Source organism: Lepisosteus platostomus, chromosome 5 (genome assembly GCF_059453375.1).
Source record: "Lepisosteus platostomus isolate fLepPlt1 chromosome 5, fLepPlt1.hap1, whole genome shotgun sequence".
Lineage (NCBI taxonomy): Eukaryota > Metazoa > Chordata > Actinopteri > Semionotiformes > Lepisosteidae > Lepisosteus > Lepisosteus platostomus.
This window is the reverse complement of record NC_142615.1, coordinates 4,824,642-4,850,141: the sequence shown is the minus strand read 5'-3', so window position 1 is coordinate 4,850,141 and position 25,500 is coordinate 4,824,642. Positions and strand designations below refer to the sequence as shown.

The 25,500-nt window shown below is 45.1% G+C and overlaps 2 protein-coding genes and 1 long non-coding RNA gene across 5 annotated transcripts in view; all 3 read right to left on the bottom strand.

Annotated features, from left to right (window-relative positions):
- Positions 1-25,500, bottom strand: part of LOC148662607 (uncharacterized) — a 148,093-nt gene that overhangs the window by 3,871 nt on the left and 118,722 nt on the right. The gene's annotated exons all lie outside the window — the stretch shown is intronic.
- LOC148662615 (uncharacterized) lies at positions 175-11,898 on the bottom strand. Of its 3 annotated transcripts, none has more exons than XM_088632297.1 (4): positions 11,593-11,898; positions 3,669-3,914; positions 1,931-2,218; positions 175-564 (listed from the first exon to the last, which is right to left on the bottom strand). In XM_088632297.1, the coding sequence occupies exons 1-4, from the start codon at positions 11,660-11,662 to the stop codon at positions 335-337; spliced, it is 834 nt and encodes a 277-aa protein (XP_088488423.1). In that variant the 5' UTR covers positions 11,663-11,898; the 3' UTR covers positions 175-334. The 3 variants fall into 3 exon arrangements, with proteins under 3 accessions (XP_088488423.1, XP_088488424.1, XP_088488425.1); XM_088632298.1 differs by having other exon boundaries at positions 175-537; positions 11,593-11,888; XM_088632299.1 differs by lacking the exon at positions 11,593-11,898 and adding an exon at positions 7,722-8,327.
- LOC148662614 (uncharacterized) lies at positions 20,664-24,306 on the bottom strand. Its single transcript, XM_088632338.1, has 4 exons — positions 23,535-24,306; positions 22,324-22,415; positions 21,486-21,585; positions 20,664-20,997 (listed from the first exon to the last, which is right to left on the bottom strand). Exons 1-4 carry the CDS (start codon positions 23,605-23,607, stop codon positions 20,960-20,962), a joined length of 303 nt encoding a protein of 100 aa, XP_088488464.1. The 5' UTR covers positions 23,608-24,306; the 3' UTR covers positions 20,664-20,959.

Here is a 25,500-nt window from a genome sequence, read left to right as displayed (position 1 = left end):
AAGGGAACCAGAAACGTTGGAGAAGGAGGGAGGAGGTATGGAAATGATAGGCCCAGTGGAGAGAATGTGATGCCGGATGTTGTCGATCCTGGAGCTAAAGAAATTTAAGAATGTGTTGCAAAGTTGCGATGAGGCAGGTAAGGTGGTGGGGCAGTTTGGCTAGAAATGAGGGAAAAGCATGAGGACCATAGGAGACGTATGAAAATGAGAAATAACAAAGCACCTTTTAAAAAAAAACAAACCAAAAAACAAAGGAAACTTAGTGAAATAAAACGACCTACATAACCTACAGTTCACAGTGTTCTTGAAATGGCGGACGCTTTGGTAAACACGATCAGAGACTGGGCCTGCCCTGTTGAAACGAGCCCTCTCCAGTGGAATTGCGGAGTTCGCCACCTTGCGCCCGCCGTCTGCCGTTTCGCAGCGTCTTCATTACGTAGAAGGCGCCCAGGAGCACGGGTGGTGGGAAAAATAGCAGAAGGACCCCTAGGTGCTGGCGCCGATCGGCTGGTCCACGCTCAGGCGCCGGAGACTCTTCTGGAAAGACGGAGAGACAAGTCGGGCCTACAGCGTGTTAGGGTTCCCACTGCTGCTCTCCAAAGTCATCTCCATGGCAACCTTCCTGCCGCCGCAGTAATGAGAACCGGTTATATAGTGGACAGATCCACACAGAATGACAAATGAGGACCCTAGATCTCCCCACCCTGACCTTTACCCATCACGGCCTCCTAATAACCCCCCCTCTCTGAACTGGCTTCATCCCTCTGCTCTCCTCCCCACTGAGAGCTGGTGTGTGGGGAGCGTTCTGGCGCACTATGGCTGCCGTCGCATCATCCAGGTGGGGCTGCACACTGGTGGCGGTAGTGGGATTCCCCATTACCTGTAAAGCGCTTTGAGTGGAGTGTCCAGAAAAGCGCTATATAAGTATAAGCGATAATATAATTATTATTGAGAATTATTATTATAGAGAAGCATTCTGCCAGGTGGGTCCTGCACATTGGTGTCCTTATTATTTTCTTGTCAGCGTGGAATAAGCCTTAAGCTGTTCCTTTTCAGCCTACGCAGGCTGACGCAGCTCCCTGCTCGAAATCCTTAGAGCATTACCTTTACTGTAGACTTGGACACAATCTTGAACATTTTAGGAATGAATTGGCGATCATGCATGCAAATTGAACTTTGAAAAAGATGGCAAGATTCGGAGTTATGTACTAATTCAATGCCAGCAGCCATATCACTCTGCAATCACAACTGGCAGCCCCCCCCACTGGAGCTCAGCAGGTGTGAGCCTGGTCAGTACCTGGAGGGGAGACTCCTGGGAAAAACTAAGGCTGCTGCTGGAAGAGGTGTTAGTGGGGCCAGCAGGGGGCGCTCACCCTGCGGTCTGTGTGGGTCCTAATGCCCCAGTATAGTGACGGGGACACTATACCGTAAACAGGTGCCGTCCTTCGGATGAGACGTAAAACCGAGGTCCTGACTCTCTGTGGTCATTAAAAATCCCAGAGCATTTCTCGAAAAGAGTAGGGGTGTAACCCGGCGTCCTGGCCAAATTTCCCATTGGCCCTCACCCATCATGGCCTCCTAATAACCCCCCTCTCTGAACTGGCTTCATCACTCTGCTCTCCTCCCCACTGAGAGCTGCTGTGTGGGGAGCGTTCTGGCGCACTATGGCTGCCGTCGCATCATCCAGGTGGGGGCTGCACACTGGTGGTGGTAGTGGGATTCCCCATGACCTGTGAAGCGCTTTGAGTGGAGTGTCCAGAAAAGTGCTATATAAGTGTAAGCAATTCTTCTTCTTCTTCTTCTTCTTCTTCTTATTATTATTATATCCAAGTGTACCACTCTTTTTCTAATCTTCTGATGTTCAATTTTGCTCACGCGTTGTGCAATGTCACTACGGTCGTTTTTTTCCCCAACAGTAGGGTCCTCTTACCTTGGACGGTGACTATGACGCGGCTCAGGACGAAGTTGGTCCGTGTGTCTTTCACTCTGTATTCGCCCTGGTCAGCTCGGGTCAGACCCGCCAGAGTCAGGGTCTCGTCATCGACCAGGATGCGCCGACGGTACTGCTGGTGACAGACAGCCTGGCCTCTCTCCATCGCGTAAACGGCGGTCACGTTTCCCTCCCCCACGGGCTCAAACAGCACCTCCACCTCCGTGGCGGCGTAGAGGGGGACAGACAGGTTGGCACCAGGCTGCAGGGTGACGTTGACCGTACAACCTGGAAGAAATAAACAAACTAAATTGCAAAAAAGCAGGTGGGACCGTGGGTGCTGTCTGTGTGGAGTTTGAGTGGTCTCCCAGTGTTCATGGGAGTTTCCTCCCCCAGTCCAAATATACATTGGTGAATTGGCTTCTGGGAAAACTTGGCCAATTTAAGGAAGATTGGCTGTTTGTGTTTGTGTTCCCTATGATGGATTGGCGTTACGTCCAGCGTGACCAGTCCCATCTGCTGACAAGTTATTAAATCTTGCTCGCAAAATAAATTAATTGATGGTATAGAAAAAACGTACACCTTTGGAACTTGTGGATTTAAAAATCGTGAAAGCGCTGTAAGTCGCTGCACTGCCGCAAGCCCCTGGTCTCGCCACAGAACCGCGACGTGAAGAGGCCCTTCCTGCACCCTAGTCCCCGTAATGACGGATGTAATAATACAGGTGGTGCAGCAGACATTTCACCACAGATATGGAGTAGGAGTTAAGGAGTTAAGGAGTAGGTAGTATTTATCAGCACAACCGTCAGGAAGTTGAGAGCAGGATTCCGATAGGATTCAAAGAGACGGATCCACAATCCTGCTTGCTTACAGTGTCACACTGTAATCTGTCTCTGGAGATTCAGTCTGTTTTGTGATGTAAATTTGAGGTTTTACAAGGTACTGTGCACATCTCGCTTTTATTGTTGTGTGAAATGAGCTCATCAGTGCTGATTTTTTCAAACCCCGAAACATAAAAATAGTAGGGCAGTTCTCCTTTAATTGCTTACACTAGTTCAGTGCTTTTTCAGGACACTCCACTCAAAGCGCTTTACAGGTCAGGGGGAATCCCACTACCGCCACCAGTGTGCAGCCCCCACCTGGATGATGCGACGGCAGCCATAGTGCGCCAGAACGCTCCCCACACACCAGCTCTCAGTGGGGAGGAGAGCAGAGTGATGAAGCCAGTTCAGAGAGGGGGGTTATTAGCAGGCCATGATGGGTAAGGGCCAATGGGAAATTTGGCCAGGACACCGGGGTTACACCCCTACTCTTTTCGAGAAACACCCTGGGATTTTTAATGACCACAGAGAGTCAGGACCTCGGTTTTACATCTCATCCGAAGGACGGCGCCTGTTTACAGTCCAGTGTCCCCCGTCACTATACTGGGGCATTAGGACCCACATGGACCGCAGGGTGAGAGCGCCCCCTGCTGGCCCCACTAACACCTCTTCCAGCAGCAACCTTAGTTTTTCCCAGGAGTCTCCCCTCCAGGTACTGACCAGGCTCACACCTGCTGAGCTCCAGTGGGGGGGGCTGCCAGTTGGGAGTTGCAGGGTGAGATGGCTGCTGGCTCTGAACTGGATGGAAGGCCCACAGGCACGGGCCTTTAAGCCCTGGGTCCTTAACAGTTGTCATCCCAGGGGTGGGTTAACAGCAGCGAAATCGGTTCATTTCGCCAACGCGGCCCCAGCCTCACCCTTGACTTCCACCCGCGTGGTCCTCAAACCCCGGTCGTCCCGCGCCCAGACCGTGTACAGCCCGGCGTCCGCCCACGTCAAGCTGCGTCTCAGTAGCGCCCCGTCCCGCACTTCGAACCCGCAGCCCGGCCGCAGCCTGGCCAGGCGGAGGGTGGCGTTGAGGCCCGCCGTTCTGATCTCGACCTCCTGGCTGCCGGGGGGTAAGGGGAGCTTCAGGGGGTGGCCGTAGCACAGCGTCAGACTGCCTGTGGAGAGGGGGGGGGTAACAGGGAGGTTATTGCCGTATGTACATGTCGTGTCATGTCATCTGCCCCACCACTTGAGACCTGCCGGTGTAGTGGGAAGCAGGAGCCTACCCGGCCAGCGACGAGCGCGTGGCAGGCTACCACCTGGGTGGGACATCAGTCCATCGCAGGGCCAGTGCAAGCCAATCACACATGGGGACGATTTGGAGGCCACAGTAAGGGCCAGAGGGGGGGGGGGGGGTGGAATTTGGCCCGGACACTGGGATAAGCTCTTCTCAAGAAACGCCCGGGGATCTGTCATGACCACTGAGAGTCAGGACCTCGGTTTGACGTCTCACCCGACAGTCGGCGGCCGTTACAGCCCAGCGTCCCCCGTCACTATACCGGGGCATTAGGACCCACACAGACCGCAGGGTGAGCGCCCCCTGCTGGCCCCACTAACACCTCTCCCAGCGGCAACCTTAGTTTTTCCCAGGAGGTCTCCCCCTCCGGGTACTGACCAGGCTCACACCTGCTGAGCTTCAGTGGGGGGGGCTGCCAGTTGAGAGCTGCAGGGTGAGATGGCTGTGCTGTATGTAAATTACAATTCTTATTTGCATGGATCTCTTAAGACATGGGCAGTACATTACGAACCTAATAATAAGAAATCGGAACAATACATACGTCGTAGCGAAGGGGGAAAAAAAACACCTGCAAGAAAGTGTATACAGTAGTGTATACTGAGTCTGAGGCCCGGCAGTGAGCTGTTGAGGATGGGCACTGCAGGGGGATAGAAGCTGATCTTGAGTCTGGTGGTCCGTGCCACGACGCAGGGGGGGAGAACAGTTTGTGGCCGGGGGTGGTTGGGATCCAGAAGGATGGATTGGGCTTTATCGTGACAGCGGATGGTGTGGACCTCACCGACGACGGATGGTCAATCGCATCCCATGATCCTCTGTGCCGCTGCCACAACCCTTTGTAGTACATCTCGTTCCCACGTGGCAGTACTGCTCTGTGGCTCAGGATCTGCCCCTGTGGCTGGAAGGGTTTGCCGGTTCAAATCCCGCAGCCGGCAGAGGAATCCTACTCTGTTGGGGCCCCCTGAGCGAGGCCCTTCACCCCAACTGCTCCAGGGGCGCCGTATAAATGGGTGCCCCTATGCCCTGACCCCCAGCTTCTCTCCCAGTCTGTGTGTCTCATGGAGAGCAAGCTGGGGTCTGCGAAAAGACAAATTCTTAATGCAAGAAACTGCATAGGGCCAATAAAGTGATCTTATCTAAACTGTGGCATCCTCTGCAAACTTAATACTGTGGTTGTATAGCTACCTTCAGCAGCATTCGTAGGTGAGCGAGGAGTACAGCCTAGGACTGAGACAGCAGTGTTTAGGATCAGTGTAGGGAGGAGAAAGATATTTTTTTCCCGGTATTTTTTTCTTTACTTTCTTTGTCTCACGGGGTACAGTGTCCTTGGGTTTACGAAGGTGCATTATAAATTATCATCTTTAAAAAGGCTGTTATTTAACTAGTGACAGTGTCCCATCATCTTCTACTCGGCTTCTTTGCGCTAATTGTATCTCTTTGTTACCGTTTTTGTTTGTTTTGAACTTTTTTTTTACTTTTCCTATAAAGCGCTTTGAGAATTTACTTTTACAGGTGCCGCCAACAATACACCGCATCTTATAATTATTAAGATAACAATAGCAATTATTATTGTTGTCATTAATAACAATGATAATATTAATATGGGGGAATGCTTTATTCTTTTTTCCTCTGTTTGCCTGTCCTTTTAACAACAAGAACTTTTGTCCTGAGGGGCCTTGAATGAATGTGGTGGTGGCTGTGTACTTGCAGGTGATACAGCGAGCATTGTTTCTCATTTCACCTCTGACGGCCACGACCACTCTAATCTCTCCGTCTGTGTTCTCAAAGACGGTTTTCCGAACTCATACATCAGAAAGACCACCGAAACTAAAATTATTCTGCAGTTAGGATCACACATTCTCCCTTCCCTTAACGACAGATTACTGTTCTTTTAAATTTTCTCCATTCATTGGAAGTTTCATTTCACACCTCTCTGCACCCATTCTGACTTCACACCTCTTGATTGGCCTCTCTTTCTGTCCCCTGCTCCCGCCTCTCACTCCTCCTCCCTCCCAACCTTTGTTCTCCCGCTACTTTACCTTTGCCTACTGCCCTGTCTCTCTCACACCTGAAGAAGGCTCCACGGCCGAAACGTTGTGTTCTCTTTCTTCTTTTTTTCAGCATGGAATAAACCTATTACTTGTTCCTTTGCAGCCTACGCATGCTGACGCAGCTACCCACCTGAACTACTAATGAATACTAGTTAGAAATACCTTCCGTTTTGGGGGTGTTCTCTAATCTGGCGTCCTGTTTTGAATCAGTAAAACTTTGTAGCCTTTTTTTTGTTGTTTGTTTACTTCATACACCTTACAAATGCACGATCTCGTTGAAAGATGTCTACTTATTACGTCTCTCCTACCCTAATATTCTGCCGGGCATTACTCTCATGTTTGTACAGGCGGCAGGGAGAGCGACTTTTTTTGTGCTTTGCCGACACAGGAATCTGGAAAAGAACGGGAATTGTTAGCATAGTCTAAAAAACAAAACCCGCAAAACTTCAGCCTGTCAAGAAATGACCTATCTACTGACTGCGAGAGCGCATAAACTTCACACAGATTTGAACCCGCGGCCGTGAGGTTTCAAGACGATAACCACTGTTCAGCCCGACACGCAACATTTAAAAATAAAATGGCTCGGCGAGGTTTGAACATAACACGTCGATGTTTGAGGATTTTTTTTTTTTTAAAAAAAGTTCTTTTAAACCGGAGAGAAAAAATCGTGGTCAAGAATTCTCTCTCTCCAGGGTGAGTTAATGCTGTCGTTAGAAAATGCTTGATTTCGTTAACTTTTTTTTTTCGCTTGAGGTATGGTTTTTTCTCTAACTTTTTTTTATTGTAACGGTGATTACACTATTGTTTAATTTGAAATGTATGGCTGATGTTTCAGTGGACGTAAGAGCTATATACAGTATATATCGCACGAATTCCAACTGGGCAGCAGATCATAAAGGTGACTTAGCACATGATTTAAAAACGCTGTTTCATAAAACTAATTTTGTGAGGAATAACGACGATTCGGTCCTAGTCCTAGCGCCCAGAATATTTTCCGTCTAAGACCAATTCAAGGTTTTTTTTTTTCGTTCAATTTCTCCTGTGCTTTTGTGAAGTCCGATGGTCTGATTGGCACAATACTCCACGATTTTAGATACCCGTTACTGAGCTTTCTCCCGTCTCTACCTCACTGACACGAAACAAGAGAAACTGTCCTGAAATACTTTTAAATACAAAAAAAATATTGACCGAATGAAAAAAAAATTACAAATCTTTCTTTATAATTTATAGACGGTACCAAATATTGTTTATATTTTTAAGAACGTGAAAACAATTATTACAACCCGTTTAACTTTAGAGGAAAAAAAATCTTGATTAAATCAAAAACTAAAGAATCCCTCTTTATAAGCGAAATCTCATTGCAGCTCGTCTTTTGTAACCGTGTAACTGACAAGTTCGCGTACAGGAAAAAAAAACCAACAACACTAACTTTAATATCAGTTGGATTTAGCAAAGAGGGGAAAACACGTGTGACAAAAACAGCTTCCTTTACTCTGATCATGAACGATTTAGAGCGGGAATCTGCAGTTTTGCAAAAGGTGCGACAATACACCGTCGCCGACGGTACACCCGAGTGTGGCCATAAGCATGCGGCATTGCTGAACCCGAGAAGTTTAAAGTTTAAATTGCATACCTACCCTTTGTCTGGAACTCCGACATCTTGTGCGGCGAGTCGACGGCGGACGAAAACCACAAACTGCCCCAGATTAAAAGGACCCAAAACGGCATTTTTAATCCGATCAAATTAAAAAACCACAGCAACAACAACAACAACCTTAAAGTGGACTACCCGAGAGGCACGTGTCCGTAAATGACTTCCCACGCTAAAACGTTCACTGAACTGGGGGAGGTGGAAGGTGGGTGTGGTGTTAGGATACTGTCTCACCCAGACCTTGGCATGTATTTTGTGTGGGGATAATTCACCTCACGGACAGACTGTTACGTAGATAAGGATTCTGTATCTACCGTTTATCTGCATCGGTTGCTGCAGACGCTTGTGCAAAACCCCACTGAATCAAAAGCAATTCTCCAGTTTCTAGCAGGGACGATAACACGTGGTGCCCTAGTGAAAACTCAGCGATTCTTTGCCGGATTGGTACTACTTCCGGTATTACACGTATTATACTATAAAATATAATGACGCACTTTTACTCCGAGGTCCTCCAGACATACTGTACATTAGAAGGAAGATCATGACCGAGCGTCTCTACCTCAGACTCCCCCCCCCTAATAGTTTAAAATTAATAGGTTAAAAAAAATGACTGAACGTCTCTATCTCAGACTCCCCTCCTAAGAGGTTAAAATTAATAGGAAAAAAAACCATTATCAGCAATGAGTGCTTATCCGATTTGCGTATCCGATTCAGAGTTCAAATTAAGCACAGACGCTACTACAGGGTGTAATGCACACAGATGCACAAAGAGTTCAGGTCCAAGTGATACAGCTCCCGCGTTAATGGAAACTATGTCCCTTTTAATGAGAAACCCCAAACAAAATGGTGATAGTTTGAGTAATAATAATAATAATTATAATAATAATAGCTCACACTATTATGGAATTCAAAGCCTTTGTTTTGAAGAAGCACTCGAATGTTTTTGCCGCAGTCCATCCAAGCTGTGGATGAACCCCCAGTTCAGGAAGGGGGGTTATTAGGAGGCCATAATAATAATAATAATAATTAATAATAATTGCTTGCACTTCGGATGAGACGTCAAACCGAGGTCCTGACTCTCTCTGTGGTCATTAAAAATCCCAGGGCGTTTCTCGAAAAGAACAGGGGTGTAACCCAGGCACCCTGGCCAAATTTCCCATTGGCCCTTACCCATCATGGCCTCCTAATAACCCCCCTCTCTAAACTGGCTCCATCCCTCTGCTCTCCTCCCCACTGAGAGCTGGTGTGTGGGGAGCGTTCTGGCGCACTATGGCTGCCGTCGCATCATCCAGGTGGGGGCTGCACTGGTGGTGGTAGTGGGATTCCCCATGACCTGTAAAGCGCTTTGAGTGGAGTGTCCAGAAAAGCGCTATAGAAGTGTAAGCAATTCTTATTATCAATTATTACTTCAGGGCATTAACTCAGCTGTCAATATGAAAGATAGAAAAAAAGTCTTGCTGGCAAATGTGAGCTGTCTACTTTCTAAAGCTACAAACAACACTGGAAATGATGTCAAACACTGAATTTTACATTCGAAGTTGAAGTTTTTTTTAATTCAATAATGCATGGCACTATCGTTTTCAAATTCACCTCACAGTACGGCATTGCCGAATATTTGAGTCAGATCACTAGTCTTCTGTCAAGATCTACTGGTTTCACATGCCAGTTCTGTATCCTCTTGGGACATTTGGGGAAAAGCGTTTGATCTCGTAGTGAGCTTAGAGCAGAAGCACCCAAGGCCACTAGGTGTCGCACTACAAACAAACGCGGACCGTTTCTCGTATAGAGGTGGATGTCACTGGAGTCTCGTCGATCAATCATTCTGATTTTCTATTCGTTAGTTGTTTGGGATTTTTTTTTTTGCTACTCGGTACCTCAGCGTCGGTTCGTTGTCCGGCTAGTTTCGGCATGGGCGTGCGTCAATAGGTACGTTTGCGTGTAATTACACTGTGTTTTAAAAAACTGTAGTGGAATTTTCTCGAAGAAAAGCCTTTCCCCAGTGAGGTCTGGATTCATATCGCAATATGGGGGAAAAAGCCGTCACCCGTCTGTGCAGAGAAGTGAAAGCTGATTCAAAAGCAAGCAGGGAGAGCACCTTGTTTTAGATCGTTTTGTTAAGCTGACGCAGCACTTCAGGGACAGGTGAAACAGTCATTTTCCGTTCCTGATGGGTTTTTGCTTTCAACGAAGAAGAGCAGTTAATAAAATAGTTTCTCACACTCCCTTCTTCAAGCAGTAGAGAGAAACATGATTAAAACACCCCGTGCCCTTGACGAGCTGGGGGTGCTCTCACACTGTGTTGTAAGTATCCGGCTGCCTCTGCAGCACAGCTCTGTCCCTAAACGACATTTTTGAGGATAAAACGCTTTTTTTTTCCTCAATAACTTTCCATTATAACACACAAAAAAAAAAACAACCGAACAGATTCGGTCTTCCTGTATTTTCGTAGTTCGTGTGGATGAAGCGTTGTTCTGTCGTTCATATCGACATATGAACGACAGAACAACAGTGCAGGTGAGTTTGCGACAAGGGACAGAATTTGAGGGTCTTTGTCAGAAAGCTACCATTTTTTGAGGGGAGTTCCAGGAAACGTTAATAATTGCGGTGCACACGCCCAAACCTGTTTATCTGAAGAGTCTGCACAGTCATACTGCGATAGATTCTCCGTTGATAACCTATTTTGGGATTTCTTTTTATTTTTGGCGGTGTTTTCTCCGAAGCAGCCCAGTTTCGGCTTGTGCTGTTGTACCTTTTTTTGCTAAGTGTTTTTTTTTTTTTTTTGGAGTTCGACAGCTTTGAATAATAAGAATGCAGTTATTCGGGTGGGATGATCTTCGGTCGTCCACTGAACGCGATCAATTCTAGTTAATCAACGGGGTCGGTTTAGATCCCAACTCAAGCGGCGGTCGTTCGATCTTGATCAATATATAAATATATCAGTGTATCTGGATATTTGTTGAAATCGTGCTTGTAGCCCCCGAACTCACGGAGGCTCAGTAAAACTGCGCGCTGATTGTACTGTAATGAGACTTCTGCACCTATTAGTGGCGCAAAGTGACGCCGACATTCAGAGAAAGCGAGGCTTGATACTTCTGCGTGGAAAGCCTGCTAAATGTTCGCAAATGTATTTGTTCCTTTTTAACTTAAAAAAAATGAAAATCGATTTTTTTTTAAAAATCGGTAACGGAGCCACACCGGTATTATATGTGTATAGGACTGTTAAGTTCGCAAAAAAGAGAGAGAGAAAAAATTGTCATGTTGTGGAAGTTTGTGCGTGTTTTCTGTTTTGTGTGTGGCGGCGTGTTTTAAAAGCGTCTTCTTAGTGAGTCGTTTTTTGAAGGAGTGTCAGCGTGCGCATACGGGGAGCCGCGGCACAAAAATTTTTTTTAGAATATACAGAATCGCACATACCGAATGGTTTATCGGGAGACCCTTGCTCAAAAGGCATCGTTATTATTTAATTTTTTTTACATACTGTGCAAGTTAGAAAGGAGTTTGTTTTGTTTTTTTAAAAGTGAATTGTGTTGTTCACTGCTACAACGACTCTTTTTGTAAAGGACGCTGCGTATGATAACATATACCGGGGTTGCAATTCACTTCTGAGTTATGAACAGACAGCAGGTGACGCAGACGCACCCCTTAATAAAGCGTTGCAACACCCGTCTGGGAGATCAAGGCAATTCAGTTCGTCCACAGCAGGAGTCCCGTGGGTTATGATGGGATCTGCGCTAATTTGCAACGCCTTTACGTACGTGGTACAAGATCGCAAGAAAAGCACTCGTTTGCCAATATCAGAAAACAAATCAGCACAAGACAACTGGGTGAAATGATGAAACCGGGCGAAAGTGGGATTTTACCTGTAAACGGTCCAGTCCCAGAGTCAGGAGAATATTCCGACCGATTTCTAATCTGTGTGTTTACAGACATATGGCGTGCGTGTGTCCGGTAGTCGTGGCTTCTTAGTAAGGTTTCTGTAGGTGTGGTTTATATTTTGACTAACTGGTGCGACGAGTCCTCCCTAAACGTCTCAAAAAGCAAAGGAACTTTTTTTTTATTGCTTTTACGAAAAATATTACCCCACCCAACCCACCGCAATTGAGGGTCAGCCTGTTGAAATCGTGGAGGACGGCAAGTACTCGGGACCGGTCGCTGACAAAAACCTAAAACTGGGACAGATCCGTTTTAAAGTGGAGCGTTCTGTGGGACACGGAATGAAGAACAGATTCTCATCAGAACTTCCTCGTGTGTGTGTGTGTGGTTTGAGGCGCACTTTATGTTTAAGTTGGATACGTTAGAGGGGAATACTTTTGCTCCTCGTCCAGGAGTCTCCTCTCTCTGTGTGTCTGTGTGTGTGGTTTTGAGGTGCACTTTATGTTTAAGTTTAATACATTAGGGGGGATACTTTTGCTCCCGGTCCAGGAGTCTCCCGCCTGAATTCCTCCGCCCTGTGAATTTCGGGCTCGGGCTGCAGCTCCACAGCGGGTCTCGCCGAAGGGGGATCCCCCCCCCTGTGCTGCACTTTCGAGCGATCGGCGCTTCCATCTCCGTCACGGGGGGGAAGTTCCCCTCTTGCGTGACGCGAGGCCGCTCGCCACAAACAATTTCACTTCCACAACAGAGAGAACTCGGCTCTGTGGCTTATTTGGCTCTCTTGGCTGCTAGACCCTTGCTGATCCGCGGAGGGAGATGAAAGGGATTCGCTTCGAAGCCCGTGGGGGGGGAACCGGGGGAGAACATGCAAACTCCACACAGACAGCACCCCGAGCACCGAAGCCGGCGCCGCCGTGCCACAATGATTTTAAGCGGAGAAATTCACTCGTGCTTTTGAGCTGTCCGTTTCCTAACTGTTTCGTCCAGGGGGGAACAGGGTGTCAGTCCATTGCAGGGCACGCACGCACGCACAAGCACGCTGGCGCACGCCCCCGCCCCCGCCCCCGCCCCAAATCATTTTAAACCGTTCAACCTATTTATTCATATGCATCCAAAAGAGTTAAATGACTGTTTGCTGGACAGGATGTGATTCATTTTGGAAACCTGCTGGTTTTCTTCTGTGGGGCTGCTGCTGCTGCTGCTGCTGCAGAGACCAGACTATCCGGTTATTCAACTCGCAGAATGACTGCGCTGTGTGCCGAGAGTCTGAAATGTCTGCGGGCGTTTTAGCATAACATAACGTCACTTTATTAACCCTGTACGATTTCTGGAATAGGTCTTGTCGCAGACCTAGCTGGCTCTCCAGGAGACACACAGACAGGGGAGAGAGAGAAGCTGGGGGTCAGAGCGCAGGGTCGGCCATTTATACGGCGCCCCTGGAGCAGTTGAGGTTCGGGGCCTCGCTCAGGGGGGGCCCCAAGGGAGTAGGATTCCTCTGCTGGCTGCGGGATTTGAACCGGCAAACCCCTCCCAGCCCCAGGCGCAGATCTGTGCAATATCTATAAAGGAAACGGGAAGCAGATATGACCCAGGCACATGGGATATATATATATATCAGCTGTTTTTAAGAGCAGAGAAGTTCTGGAAACTCTTGACAGCCGGAAGTGAAAAGAGAAGCAGACTGCAGAAGTAAAACTGGTGGTTCTTGTTCTCAGGCGTGTGATAGGATCTACATGGAACTTCCTTCTAAAGACCTGTCAATCAGGTCCTGGCTAGTTTTTTTGTTTTTTTTTAATGCCAGACAGTGGGACTTTTGCCTGGATACTGACTGTTTTAAAGTTGTTTCGGGTTTCCCCCCTCTTTATCACTTTTGTTTTTCCTTTTCCTTTTCTGTTTACAGACATTAGAATGAGAATCGGCGGAGTATCAGAACCTGGATGGGGATACCTCCTGTGAAAAACTCAGGTTGTTGCTGGGAGAGGTGTGAGTGGGGCCAGAATGGGGCGCTCTCACCCTGCGGTCCGTGTGGGTCCTGATGCCCCAGTATAGTGACGGGGGACACTGGACTGTAAACAGGCGCCGTCCTTCGGATGAGACGTCAAACCGAGGTCCTGACTCTCTGTGGTCATTAACAATCCCAGGGCGTCTCTCGAAAAGAGTAGGGGTGTAACCCCGGCGTCCTGGCCAAATTTCCCATTGGCCCTCACCAATCATGGCCTCCTAATAATCCCTCTCTCTTAACTGGCTTCATCCCTCTGCTCTCCTCCCCACTGAGAGCTGGTGTGTGGGGAGCGTTCTGGCGCACTATGGCTGCCGTCGCATCATCCAGGTGGGGGCTGCACATTGGTGGCGGTAGTGGGATTCCCCATGACCTGTACAGCGCTTTGAGTGGAGTGTCCAGAAAAGCACTATATAAGTGCAAGCAATTATTATTATTATTATTATTATTTTGGCCTCCTAATAACCCCCCTCCCTGAACTGGGGGTTCATCCACAGCTTGGATGGACTGCGGCAAAAACATTCGAGTGCTTCTTCAAAACGAAGGCTTTGAATTCCATTCAGTCACGGAGCAATGCTTATGAGGCTTTTTCACATAGAGGTGCTAATATACTTTTTATTTAATAAAAATGATTACGCAAAAGGCGAAGCTACGATGGGCACCACAGATTTGTTAAAAAAAAATAGTCGATTTTACCGCAGACCATTTATCAAAACGTTTATTTAATAAACAAAGAGCTCTCGCAACGCAAACTAATACAGTGTAATTGCAGCCAACTAGCCCAGTCTGTTAGCTTTCCATTTTAAATCTATTTGGATAGGTAGATTGCCGGGGCAGCAACGGTCGTCATGGCGATGGGAGGGCAACAGGTGCCCGGCGGTCGTCATGGCGGCAGCAGCAGAGCAACGGTCGTCATGGCGATGGGAGGGCAACAGGGGCCCGGCGGTTGTCATGGCGGCAGCACCAGAGCAACGGTCGTCATGGCAGCAGAAGGGCGACAGTCGTCATGGCAACAGAGAGGATATTTCCCCCTCCGAAGACCAGTGCAGGATCAGCTAGACCAGTAAGTGAATTCCGTACCTGGCTTCTGTGTCGAATTTAAAATGACACGTTGCGTAAAAAGACACACAGAATTATGTGCCCCGAGCTGTTTAAAAGATCGAATGTCGGCTTTAGGAGATCTTAATTTTTCAACTGAATTCACGTTTACGTACTGTCTGCTTCTTCTTATCCATGCTGCAGAGGTAAAAAGCCCTTTCGAGCAGAAATATGACTATTTTCAGATGCATTCTTCAGAAACTGAGCTTGCGTTTTCAATAAAGTTTCTGGACTCTTAATTGCTTAATTGACGAAGACTCTTGATTGGCCGGGATGCGATCTCACCCAGGTGGTGTGAGAGAGTGCTGTGGTCCAGACCGGAGGGAAACGTCGGATCAGATCACAGGGGAGTGAGAGAGCGGAGGTCCTGTCGTGAACACAGCAGAGCTGACTGGGCTCGGAAGCAGAGGTACCGTGTGTGGGTGATGTACAGTGTTCAGCGCAAACTTCATACTGACCGCTGTGGGTCAGTTCTAACGAGCTCTCGGAGAGCACGCTGCTGTCTGGAGAAGAGCTACAGCTCTGAGCTCAATGCTACGAAAAACCGTGCGGAGTAAAGTTGGAGACCAGCTGAACTTGTGCTTAATACACAAAGGGCTCAGCATTGCTGTCTTAATTAGCACGAACTACAAGACGCTCTGAATCGGAGCATTTCAATGTACTTAAACCGTAAATGAACATGTAGGCCACGTTAATATAGAACTATTACTTTGTGTCGTGTTTATGTATAACGGGATGTTCCTGTTTTTAATTTAAGAGGGTCATTCATGCAAAATTATACCAGATGAGGGTATGAGATGACTAACGCCATACTCAAGTGCAATCAGTCCCGACACAAACGAGAGCAGCAGTTGCGGGTTTGAATTTGAACGCGAATCCTATTGAAGCGGGTTTTATTTGCACTGGTAAATGACGAAGATTCATACGGAGATCCTTCATATGTAAGCGAACGTTTTTTTTTTTCGGTTGTATGTACAATATATACATTTGTGTCTGCACAAGTCTTCTGATCACTTAGGGGAGACGTGTTACACTTTATCCACGTTTTTAATTTGTGTGAAGTTAGAGACCAGCTGAACTTGTGCTTAATACACAAAGGGCTCAGCATTGCTGTTCTTATTAGCACGGACTACAAGACGCTCTGAATCGGAACGTTTAAATGAATTTAAACCGTAAATTAACATGTAGGCCACGTTAATATAGAATTATTATTTTGTGCCGTGTTTATGTATGACGGGGATGTTCCTGATTTTAATTTAAGAGGCTCATTCATGCTAAATCATACCAGATGAGGGTACGAGACGACTGCGTTTAAATTTGAAGACGAATCCTATTAAACCGGCTTTTATTTGCACTGATAAACGATCAAGATTCAAACGGAGATCCGTCCTACAGATGCAGCCATTCAAAATGCGCGGTAAAAACCCGCGGTACGGTAACCTACCCACAAGCCACCGCGGGGCACCGGAGGGTACCGCAGGGCAAGTGATTGGCTGGCCAAAATGACCGACAGGGGCACTCGTGGTGCATTGGTTGGTAGTGCAAAGATTTAATCATTTAATGTCTTTACTGTGCACATTTTAATCCGCTTAGTTTTGAATATTTATATGGATTTTACCACTAAAGGGAAATTTTAGTAGCTGAGCATAAAAAGAAGAGGAGCATAACGCATCTGAAGGTCATAAACGATATTAATTTAAAACATTACTGTATGTATGTAAACTGTACTGTGTATGGCTGGTCTTGGTAGTTTAAAGAAAAAATACACACCAGTCTTCCATTTCTCCCTAAACATTTTAAGCATGAAAGTTTTATGAAACGGTACCCAAATATGCGATTGCTGTATAGAATGAATTTTAATTAAAAAAAATATTTAACACGAACATTAAGCTGTTTACATGTTCCGCCTGAGAACAGTCACCCGTTGCTACCCAACGCAGAATGGTGATTGGCTGACACCATCTGACACCCCTCTGATTGGAGAAAAAAGACGTGCTGGTTTGCTATACCAGGAAGAGGATTTCTTTCAATTCTAAACGTGTATTTTAAAAGTTTAAGAAGTAAAAACCTTACAGCGTACACAGATTTCTAAACTGATCAGGATCGTTATCTTTGTCTTATGCATAATAATGTTCACCGCTCTGTCCAGCAAATTAATAATAAACTTTATTTTATATAGCGTTTTAAACGAATAAGTAATTAGATTGCTCATAAACCTAATCACTTGCTTTTTCTTTTTATTTAGGCTCAGATTTCAACTATAGATCATATTATTAATAACCATAATAACAACCAACCAACAAAAACAACCATATAAACATAATACCAACCAAAAACATAGATAACAACCACAATACAAAATCAAATAATCAAACCATTTTACACTCGCAAAGTCCTCCAATTATCATAATCCCGCCCCTTATGCAAAACCAAACCTTCCTCCCGTCCCAGTTTATCCTGTTTATCATAAACAAAATCCACCTCAATTTTCAACATAAAGCATTACACAAAATCAATACCTCAACACTCCATACTCAACAACGATAATTCACAAACAGCCAGAACATGTAACTATACATTCCCAAACATACCCAAACATAGCCCCGCCCCTTATGCAAAACCAACATCCCTCCCCTGTTCTCTCTCTCCCCTGGCGGTTGTAATTGTTTTTATTTTCAAATAAATTTTAGCAAAGTCATGTATTTTAAAAATCTTAAGATTTTTCTATTTATGTCTTTATTTAGTGGTTTCAATAGTGACAAAGGCTAAACTTTCTTGGAAAAATGTCTTTTATGTAAACCATGTTTGCTATTAATTCATTCAGGGCTAAAATATGTTCATTGTCTTCTAATGAAAGAAGGGTTCCTTTCGCCGTAGTCGGGAGCCTAGCCTTTAACTAGTAAGTACTGTATTTACTGGGTTTTTGAGGGGGGGGGGGGGGGTGTCTTTCGCTGGAAGGCTCGCCTCCTACTTTGAAAATACCCGTGAAACCGGTTCAATTCGTCACAGCCAGCACTCCTGCAGAGAGTTGGGTTGTACTTGCAGTGCATACAGTACACGCGTTATGCTCTTTGTTAATGTCTGTGAAGTTTTATTTAATCTCTGAGCCATACTGATTCTTCTGGAAGCCAGTTTCCGCCAGGGAGTAAAAAAAAAAACACTGATGCTGCTCCTAAATGAATATCGTTTATGACCATCAGAAGCTTTATGCTCCTTTTCTTTTTTGCAGTGGATTGAACAGGGAGAGGCATTTCATGATGTACTTTTCACTGATGAAACAACAGTGGCTCTGGAACAGTTTTCAACCAAGTCGTTTTATAAAAAGGGGAGATATGTACACGTTACTGAAGCTAAAAGTTTAGCCTTTGTCGCTAATGTAAACACTAAATAAAGACATATAGAAATCCCTACGTTACAGACTGTATATGGCTGGTATTGGTAGTTTAAAGAAAAAATACACACCAGTATTCCACTTTCTCCCTAAACATTTTTAGGATCAGAGTCTTATATGTGGTTATTTCGAAAACGTTTGTACGTGCTCCTTCTTACCATGTTACTGTTTACCGTTACTGACCATATTAAGTTTAAGTGCCTGTGGGCACTTTTCCTGTCCGTGGGGGGTGGACCGTCTTTCATTAGAAGGTTAGTCTGTTCTACTCTGAGAATGTAGAGGCGGTGGGAAGTGCCCGCGGTCATTTAATTAGTATTAAAATCTTAGTTATCTTTCTAGTTCACAGGTTTGCATGCATAATTTAATTTTGAAAACCACTGAGACATCAGGTACTACTGTTGTATTTATGAAAAAGAAACAAAACAAAAAACATACTAACAACTTTGCCATCCTACTTCTTAGTTAATACATTTTATTCATAAACAGTTAACATTGTTAGCAAAATATTTTGAATTATATTTAACCCTATTTTTTCTTTAGTTTTGTATTTAACTTATTATATGATAGTCAGACTTAATGTATATTAATGTATATTTGAACAATGAAAATATATTTTTACAAGATTTTACATTAAGCACTTAAAATTAATATGGTTAATAATAGTAAACTGTAACATGCTGTTACAAGATCGGTTAACTGCGAAGAAAATCCTTTCAGAGAAAATGTTTCAGGTGTGAAGAACAAACCTGTTCCCACACACCCTGCCCCCACTACCATTAGAATATACACAAACATTTTAGCGTTTCATTCTGAGCAGAAGACCCTCACACCTGAAGAGTGCTGGCTGTGACGAATTAAACCGGTTTTACAGGTTTCAATCACAGATTGGGACTCAGTAAAGTAACACACAGCGCCACTGGATTTGATAATACTGTACCTAACCAAAATCCGCAATATGGAAACAGAACCTAATTGTTGATAGATGATGTACTCGTAACATTTTTTCAAGACGAACTACAACATTTAAAAAATGACTTGTATGTACTTGATATCTCTAATCAATCCACGGGTTCCAGCACAAAACGAAACTAAAACGCATACCGTTTAGCGCTTCTTATTAGTTGCTCAAAAGTAATTTGACCGTATGAAATGCATAATATAAACCTAGAAACATATACGTGAGCAGTACTTAAGCACTGTAGTATCGGTGTTAAGACATACCTCTCAAATACTGTAAATCAAGTTAAAAATATCTCAAGACCGATTCTGGTCGTAATGAAACCATGTTTCGTGTATGTTTTCTTTTTCATCTTGAAATAACTCATTTCTAAATACCTTTTTCACTGTTATCATCTTGTAGCAACTTTGCGACAAAATATACACTCTGACAGTTCATCCTGCTACCAACATTAAATAAAACAAATCTTAAGATTTCTATATTTATGTCTTTATTTAGTGGTTTCATTCGAAGCTTACAATGTTTAGGGAGAAATGGAATACTGGTGTGTATTTTTTTCTTTAAAGTACCGAGACCAGCCATATACTGTATGTTTATGTTAAGATTTCCCTTCAGTGGTAAAATTAGATATGAATATTCAATACTTAAACGGGCACAGTTAAGACATTAAATATACATATACATATTGTATACAGTACAGTTTGCATACGGTAATATGTTTATGTTACGCGATTAAAAAATAAATAAATAAATAAATAAAACTGAAAGGTCCAGCACCAGCTGGATTCGAACACACAACCTGCCAGTTGGTAGTCATGCACCTAGACCAGTAGGCTACAAGACAGCTCGCATAAGCAGGCAGGCGAAACAGCCCTGCCGCAGTACACGGATATAATCATACCGTTATTAAATTCTTGAGATACGCGATTCCATATTATATTCCCTTTTAATCAAATTCTAAAAGTATGCTTGTTGACTCCGGTATCACGTTAGTTAAAGACTTCAAAGCTTACAATGTTTAGGGAGAAATGGAATACTGGTGTGTATTTTTTTCTTTTCATGATAGGTGTCGCATTTAAAATCATTTTCGTAGTTAGAAATTATGAAACGCCCTGTTAAAAGCAAGGATGTTTTTATGCCCGTTGAAGTAAAACAAAATGCCTGACAAAGTATGGCTTGGACAGATTCCAAGTGCTTGTACAAATGTGCTAAAGAAATTATACTTTGAGTATACAGCTTGTCCAAAGTCATCCATTATTAATACTATTAGTAATATCTTCAGTAAAGGCTTTGATGCATAAATATTTCTGATAAAGGTAGGTTGTGTACTTTTGTCCAACTGAGCAATCTTGCTTTCATAAAATATACCAACATTTGAATGACTGATGATTAACATGCTGTAATACACAGTTCAAAATTAAAGGCTCGAATGCTGTACATGAGAGGTTAAGCTCCCCCTGGCGGTTTTACAAGGCGACGCCGGATAGCTAGTCACGTGACACACGTGAACCGCGTGATACCCCGGTGGGCGTGTCGCGGTATGCCGTGAAATACCTCACCCATTTTGAATGGCTGCATCTGTAGAAATACATTTTATTTTACTTCATTATAACTGCATGCATTATTCATACAAACATTACACTGCAGAAGTAAGATGTGACTAAATAAGTTCAGTCGGCTTGATAAATTAAAAGTGGGTGAATAAAGTGACTATGGCTGATGGACGTTACAGGAACAAATGAAGGAGTATTTATAAATGTTATAAATAAGACATCTCACAATAGTAAACATGCTAAGAAAATATCAAACTATCACCAAATATAAGCGTTCTCTTAGTGTTAGTTGAAAGACCAATGTCCCAGTTATCCCAGAGCAATCCCAGACAGCCTGAGTGAGGAGACCCTGCAGTCAGAATGGAGCACTGTCTCCCCTGCAGTCACACTGCCCTGTGGACACGACACACAACAACAGAGATTGGCAATTTCACCAGTAAAAAAAGTGAAAGATTCTACACACATTATACTGAGAGAGCTGGACTGTACACACACCTTATACTGAGAGATCTGGACTGTACACACACCTTATACTTAGAGATCTAGACTCTACACACACCTTGTTCTGAGAGAACAGGACTCTACACACACCTTGTACCGAGAGATCTGGACTCTACACACACCTTGTACTGAGAGATCTGGACTCTACACACACCTTGTATTGAGAGAACTGGACTATACACACACCTTGTACTGAGAGAACAGGACCCTACACACATTTTACTGATAGAGCTATAGATTACACACACCTTGAACAGAGACAGCAAACACACTCTGGAAGAGCCGGACAAGCCAGTAATCAAACAAGTGTGGTGAGTCAACACTCAGCAGCACAAAGACACACTGCAGTGATTTAGTGAAACTGGGGTCCCATATCTCACCTTCATCTTCCTCGGGGTGGAAAACCAGCCCATCCTTCTGCTCCTTCCATTTCAAACTGGTTCTGTTCATCACAGTGTGCCTGGACAGCAGCCCCCTCATCTGGACAGAGAAGAAGAGCACAGCCTGCCTGAGAGCAGGGCTGGATCTGGACTGGAGCACCAGCCAGCAATACTGATCCATCACCCTGAGTGTAACTAGTACAGACTGTACACTGATCCAGTAATACTCACACAGTCCTGATCATGATAGATATATAACTGTACACACTGTACACTGATCCAGTAACATTCACACAGTCCTGATCATGATAGATATATAATTCTCCACACTGTACACTGATCCAGTAATATTCACACAGCCCTGATCATGATAGATATATAATTCTCCACACTGTACACTGATCCAGTGATATTCACACAGCCCAGATCATTAGAGATATATAATTCTCCACACTGTACACTGATCCAGTGATACTCACACAGTCCTGATTATTACAGATATATAATTCTACACACTGTACACTGATCCAGTGATACTCACACAGTCCTGATTATTACAGATATATAATTCTACACACTGTACACTGATCCAGTTATATTCACACAGTCCTGATCATTATAGATATATAATTCTCCACACTGTACACTGATCCAGTAATATTCACACAGTCCTGATTATAGATATATAATTCTACACACTGTACACTAGCCAACTCAATACACTCAGTGGGGTCTCTCTTAACCCAGGTTAGACATGAGCCCTGTGCAGACTCTATCGCACTCGAGCACGTAAAAACACTGATCAGGATTCCTGGCTCTGAAGGCTGGCAGCACCTACCCAGTTTAAAAGATATTCTCTCACTCCAGGGTCATTAGGGTTCATCCCTTTATCCAATTGGAGTCCCACACGCATCACCACTCTCTTCTTCTCTGTGGAGATAGAGATAGGCAGGTAACCAGCCTCTCAGAATTACTGAAGCAGTTACTGCAGTTGGCACCTGTGCCTGATCTGTGTCAAGACCGTTCGGATCCAGATCATTTGAAATGACGCAGGATTTAGATGCGTCTGAAAACCTCTGACTCCTGGGAATGATAGGAATTTTGGCGTTTAATTCCACAACCGATTTGTTCAGGGACTTAAGATCCAGGTCAGCATTATCAAAACCCCTGAGAAGTGGATAAGGTCACTTCTCGTTGAGGAAGAAAACGTGAGAGAACAAGATAAATACGGCGACGTACAGATCAAGGAAGAAACGTGCTTGATAGTTTATCTGCTTTCTGGCATCCAGACAACAAGGAGGGCTGAGGACCAGAGAGAGTCACGATCACCCCCTACAGTGACCAGCAGAGAACAAAAGCACTTGACCCAAAACCCAGAAACAAGAACCAAGAACTAAGAAAATACACAATGAGAGAACCCACAAACAAGAACAAGAACAAGAAACAAGAAAATACACAATGAGAGAACCCAGAAACAAGAACCGAAAACAAGAACAAGAATATACACAATGAGAGAACCCAGGATCAAGATCAAGATCAAGATCAAGATCAAGATCAAGAACAAGAACAAGAAAATACACAATGAGTGAACCCGAGAAGATGAAAGAAGAAAGAAGAAAGAAGAAAGAAGAAAGAAGAAAGAAGAAAGAAGAAAGAAGAAAGAAGAAAGAAGAAAGAAGAAACAGGAACAAGGAACAACGAACAAGAAACAAGCAGAAAATACACAATGAGAGGAGACAGCAAATGGAGGGCATTGAATACAGTAGGAGCAGGGGGGTGTATAACAGAACCCCTTTAATTAAAGGCCCTTCGAATGAAGGTTTTGAGTCCAGATCTGAAAGAGTTTCGGGAAGGTGCCTCTCTGATATCCTTGGGGGTAGAGACCCAGAAAGATCACTGGAAAGGTGAAGCGAGGTCTGATGGGGAAGAGTGAGATTTTCCTGGATGACACGAGATGCGTGACAACATAAGATGGACCCCCCCCCCCCCCCCCCAAGACCACACCAGCTGTGTCCTCCCTCCCTCACGTCAACCCCTCGATCGACTCACCGCTGAAGCAGAAGAAGGGCAGCCTCTGATTGCAGCCAGTGTCACTCCAGTACCCCGTGGAGCTGCCCGCCATCAACAGTGAAGCACAGTCCTCGTTTCCAGCAGCGTTGTCAGGGACGCTGTCTGCCCAGTTGTAGAAAGCGGGGTTGCTCGGGCTCGACCATTTCCAGGGCTCCACGAACAGGCCGATCCAGACGTAGTTACCCTGCGCCGTCAGTCGTTCTCGCTCCGGTTCCTCATGCTGGCCAGGTCCGTGTGCTGCTCCCGGCAGGACCTCTGGGCTGCGGTGAAGTTCTTGTTCGTTTCTACCAGGAAGTAGCTCCCTGCAGCGTCTCTGCCCTCTGCGGAAACAAGTCGGAACCAAAGCCTACGAGTCTAAAGGGTCCAGACTCGTCAGATTCATTCCAACCGCTGTGTCTGAATGTTTGTGAGACTTTTGTGTGAGAGTAACGTTATTGTCGCGTCAAACAGGAAGTATCTCTTTGGCTCTCCACAATCTACGAGCCAGCAGCCATATCACCCTGCATCCTTGCATTGGGGCCCGTCGTGGTCATCGATATTCAAGACCGAAAAGATTCAGTTCCTTCAGCACACTCCCCAGGATAGATCTGGTTAATAGACTTCTAGACTGAGCACCTTTCTGACTAGTCTGTTGTTCGATATAAACATACCACTGCCCGTGATTTGAATTCTGTGCTTTTAACTTCGTATCCTAGCATTGTGTTCAGTTTCTAACTGCGTGTCAACATCCACCCCTCCGTCTTCTCCAAAAGCAGCCTCTCCTGGCTCGGCCTTCCCCATTTGGCTTTGTTTGGGTGTGTTGCCTGCCCTGCAGACCCCACATCTCGTCCATGTTCAACCTCTTCTGTCGTCATCATCATATGGAACTGAATCTCTGTGTATTTCCTCTGCTGCTTGGACAGTCTGCTAATCCTCTGAATTGGGTGCCATCTGGACTAATCAGGTGGCTCGTGGACTCATTGAACCAGCATCTAGATCAGCGACATAAACCTCATCAAAGTATTCATCCCCAATGTCTGAGCTTAACATAAAGATGTTGTGGGCAGAGTGGTGGTTCTGTGGCTCAGGATCTGTGCTTGTGACTGGAAGGTTGCCGGTTCAAATACCGCAGCTGCCAGAGGAATCCTACTCTGTTGGGCCCCTGAGTGAGTCCCTTCACCCCAGCTGCTCCAGGTGGCGCTGTACGAGGGCTGACCCTGTGCTCTGACCCCAAGCTTCTCTCTCCCTGTCTGTGTGTCTAATGGAGAGCAAGCTGGGGTATGTGAAAAGATGAATTCCTCATGCAAGAAATTGTATAGGGTTAATAAAGAAACATTATCATTAACATTAGGAGTTTCAAGCAGGACTTTATTTTTAGAATCTATGCAATCTACTCTTGTGAGTTTGCAGGATGGAAATAACTTCAGATTTGCTTTTAATATTCAGCTGTGAAGCCATAAGGATTTGCAAAGTTCGGTGTCTGAGTGTTGACACAATGACAGCGTCGTGGTTTCTGCTCAAAGCTGGCCCGCACACAGGGCATAGAAAGACATGTGTGACCAATTCAAGCCATCACACACAGGACTGGAAAAAATGGGATTAACTCCAGTGATCTGGTGTCAGGTCTTCCTGCTTCCTGTGTTCATGGGGGAGATTCTTACTTGTCTGCAGTTGCACTGGTTAGTACGGAGGTCATACTGGTTCCATAAAGTGATGTCACAAGAAGAGGACGTCAGTATCAAGTTCCTTCTCAGGGGGATCATCACAAGATATAAATGAACTGGCTTCATCCCTCTGCTCTCCTCCCCACTGAGAGCTGCTGTGTGGGGAGCGTTCTGGCGCACTATGGCTGCCTTCACATCATCCAGGTGGGGGCTGCACATTGGTGGCGGTAGTGGGATTCCCCATGACCTGTCAAGCGCTTTGAGTGGAGTGTCCAGAAAAGCGCTATATACTGTAGGTGTAA

Coding starts and splice junctions, on each gene's coding strand:
- LOC148662614 (XM_088632338.1), bottom strand. CDS start 23,607: ATGGCGGGCAGCTCCACGGGGTACTGGAGTGACACTGGCTGCAATCAG. Junction 21,586..22,323: donor GAGAATATCTTTTAAACTGG/GTAGGTGCTGCC, acceptor TTCTCTGTCCAG/ATGAGGGGGCTGCTGTCCAG. Junction 20,998..21,485: donor CCACCCCGAGGAAGATGAAG/GTGAGATATGGG, acceptor TCGTGTCCACAG/GGCAGTGTGACTGCAGGGGA.
- LOC148662615 (XM_088632299.1), bottom strand. CDS start 7,812: ATGCCGTTTTGGGTCCTTTTAATCTGGGGCAGTTTGTGGTTTTCGTCC. Junction 3,915..7,721: donor GTCGGAGTTCCAGACAAAGG/GTAGGTATGCAA, acceptor CCCTCTCCACAG/GCAGTCTGACGCTGTGCTAC. Junction 565..1,930: donor CGTCATAGTCACCGTCCAAG/GTAAGAGGACCC, acceptor AACACGCTGTAG/GCCCGACTTGTCTCTCCGTC.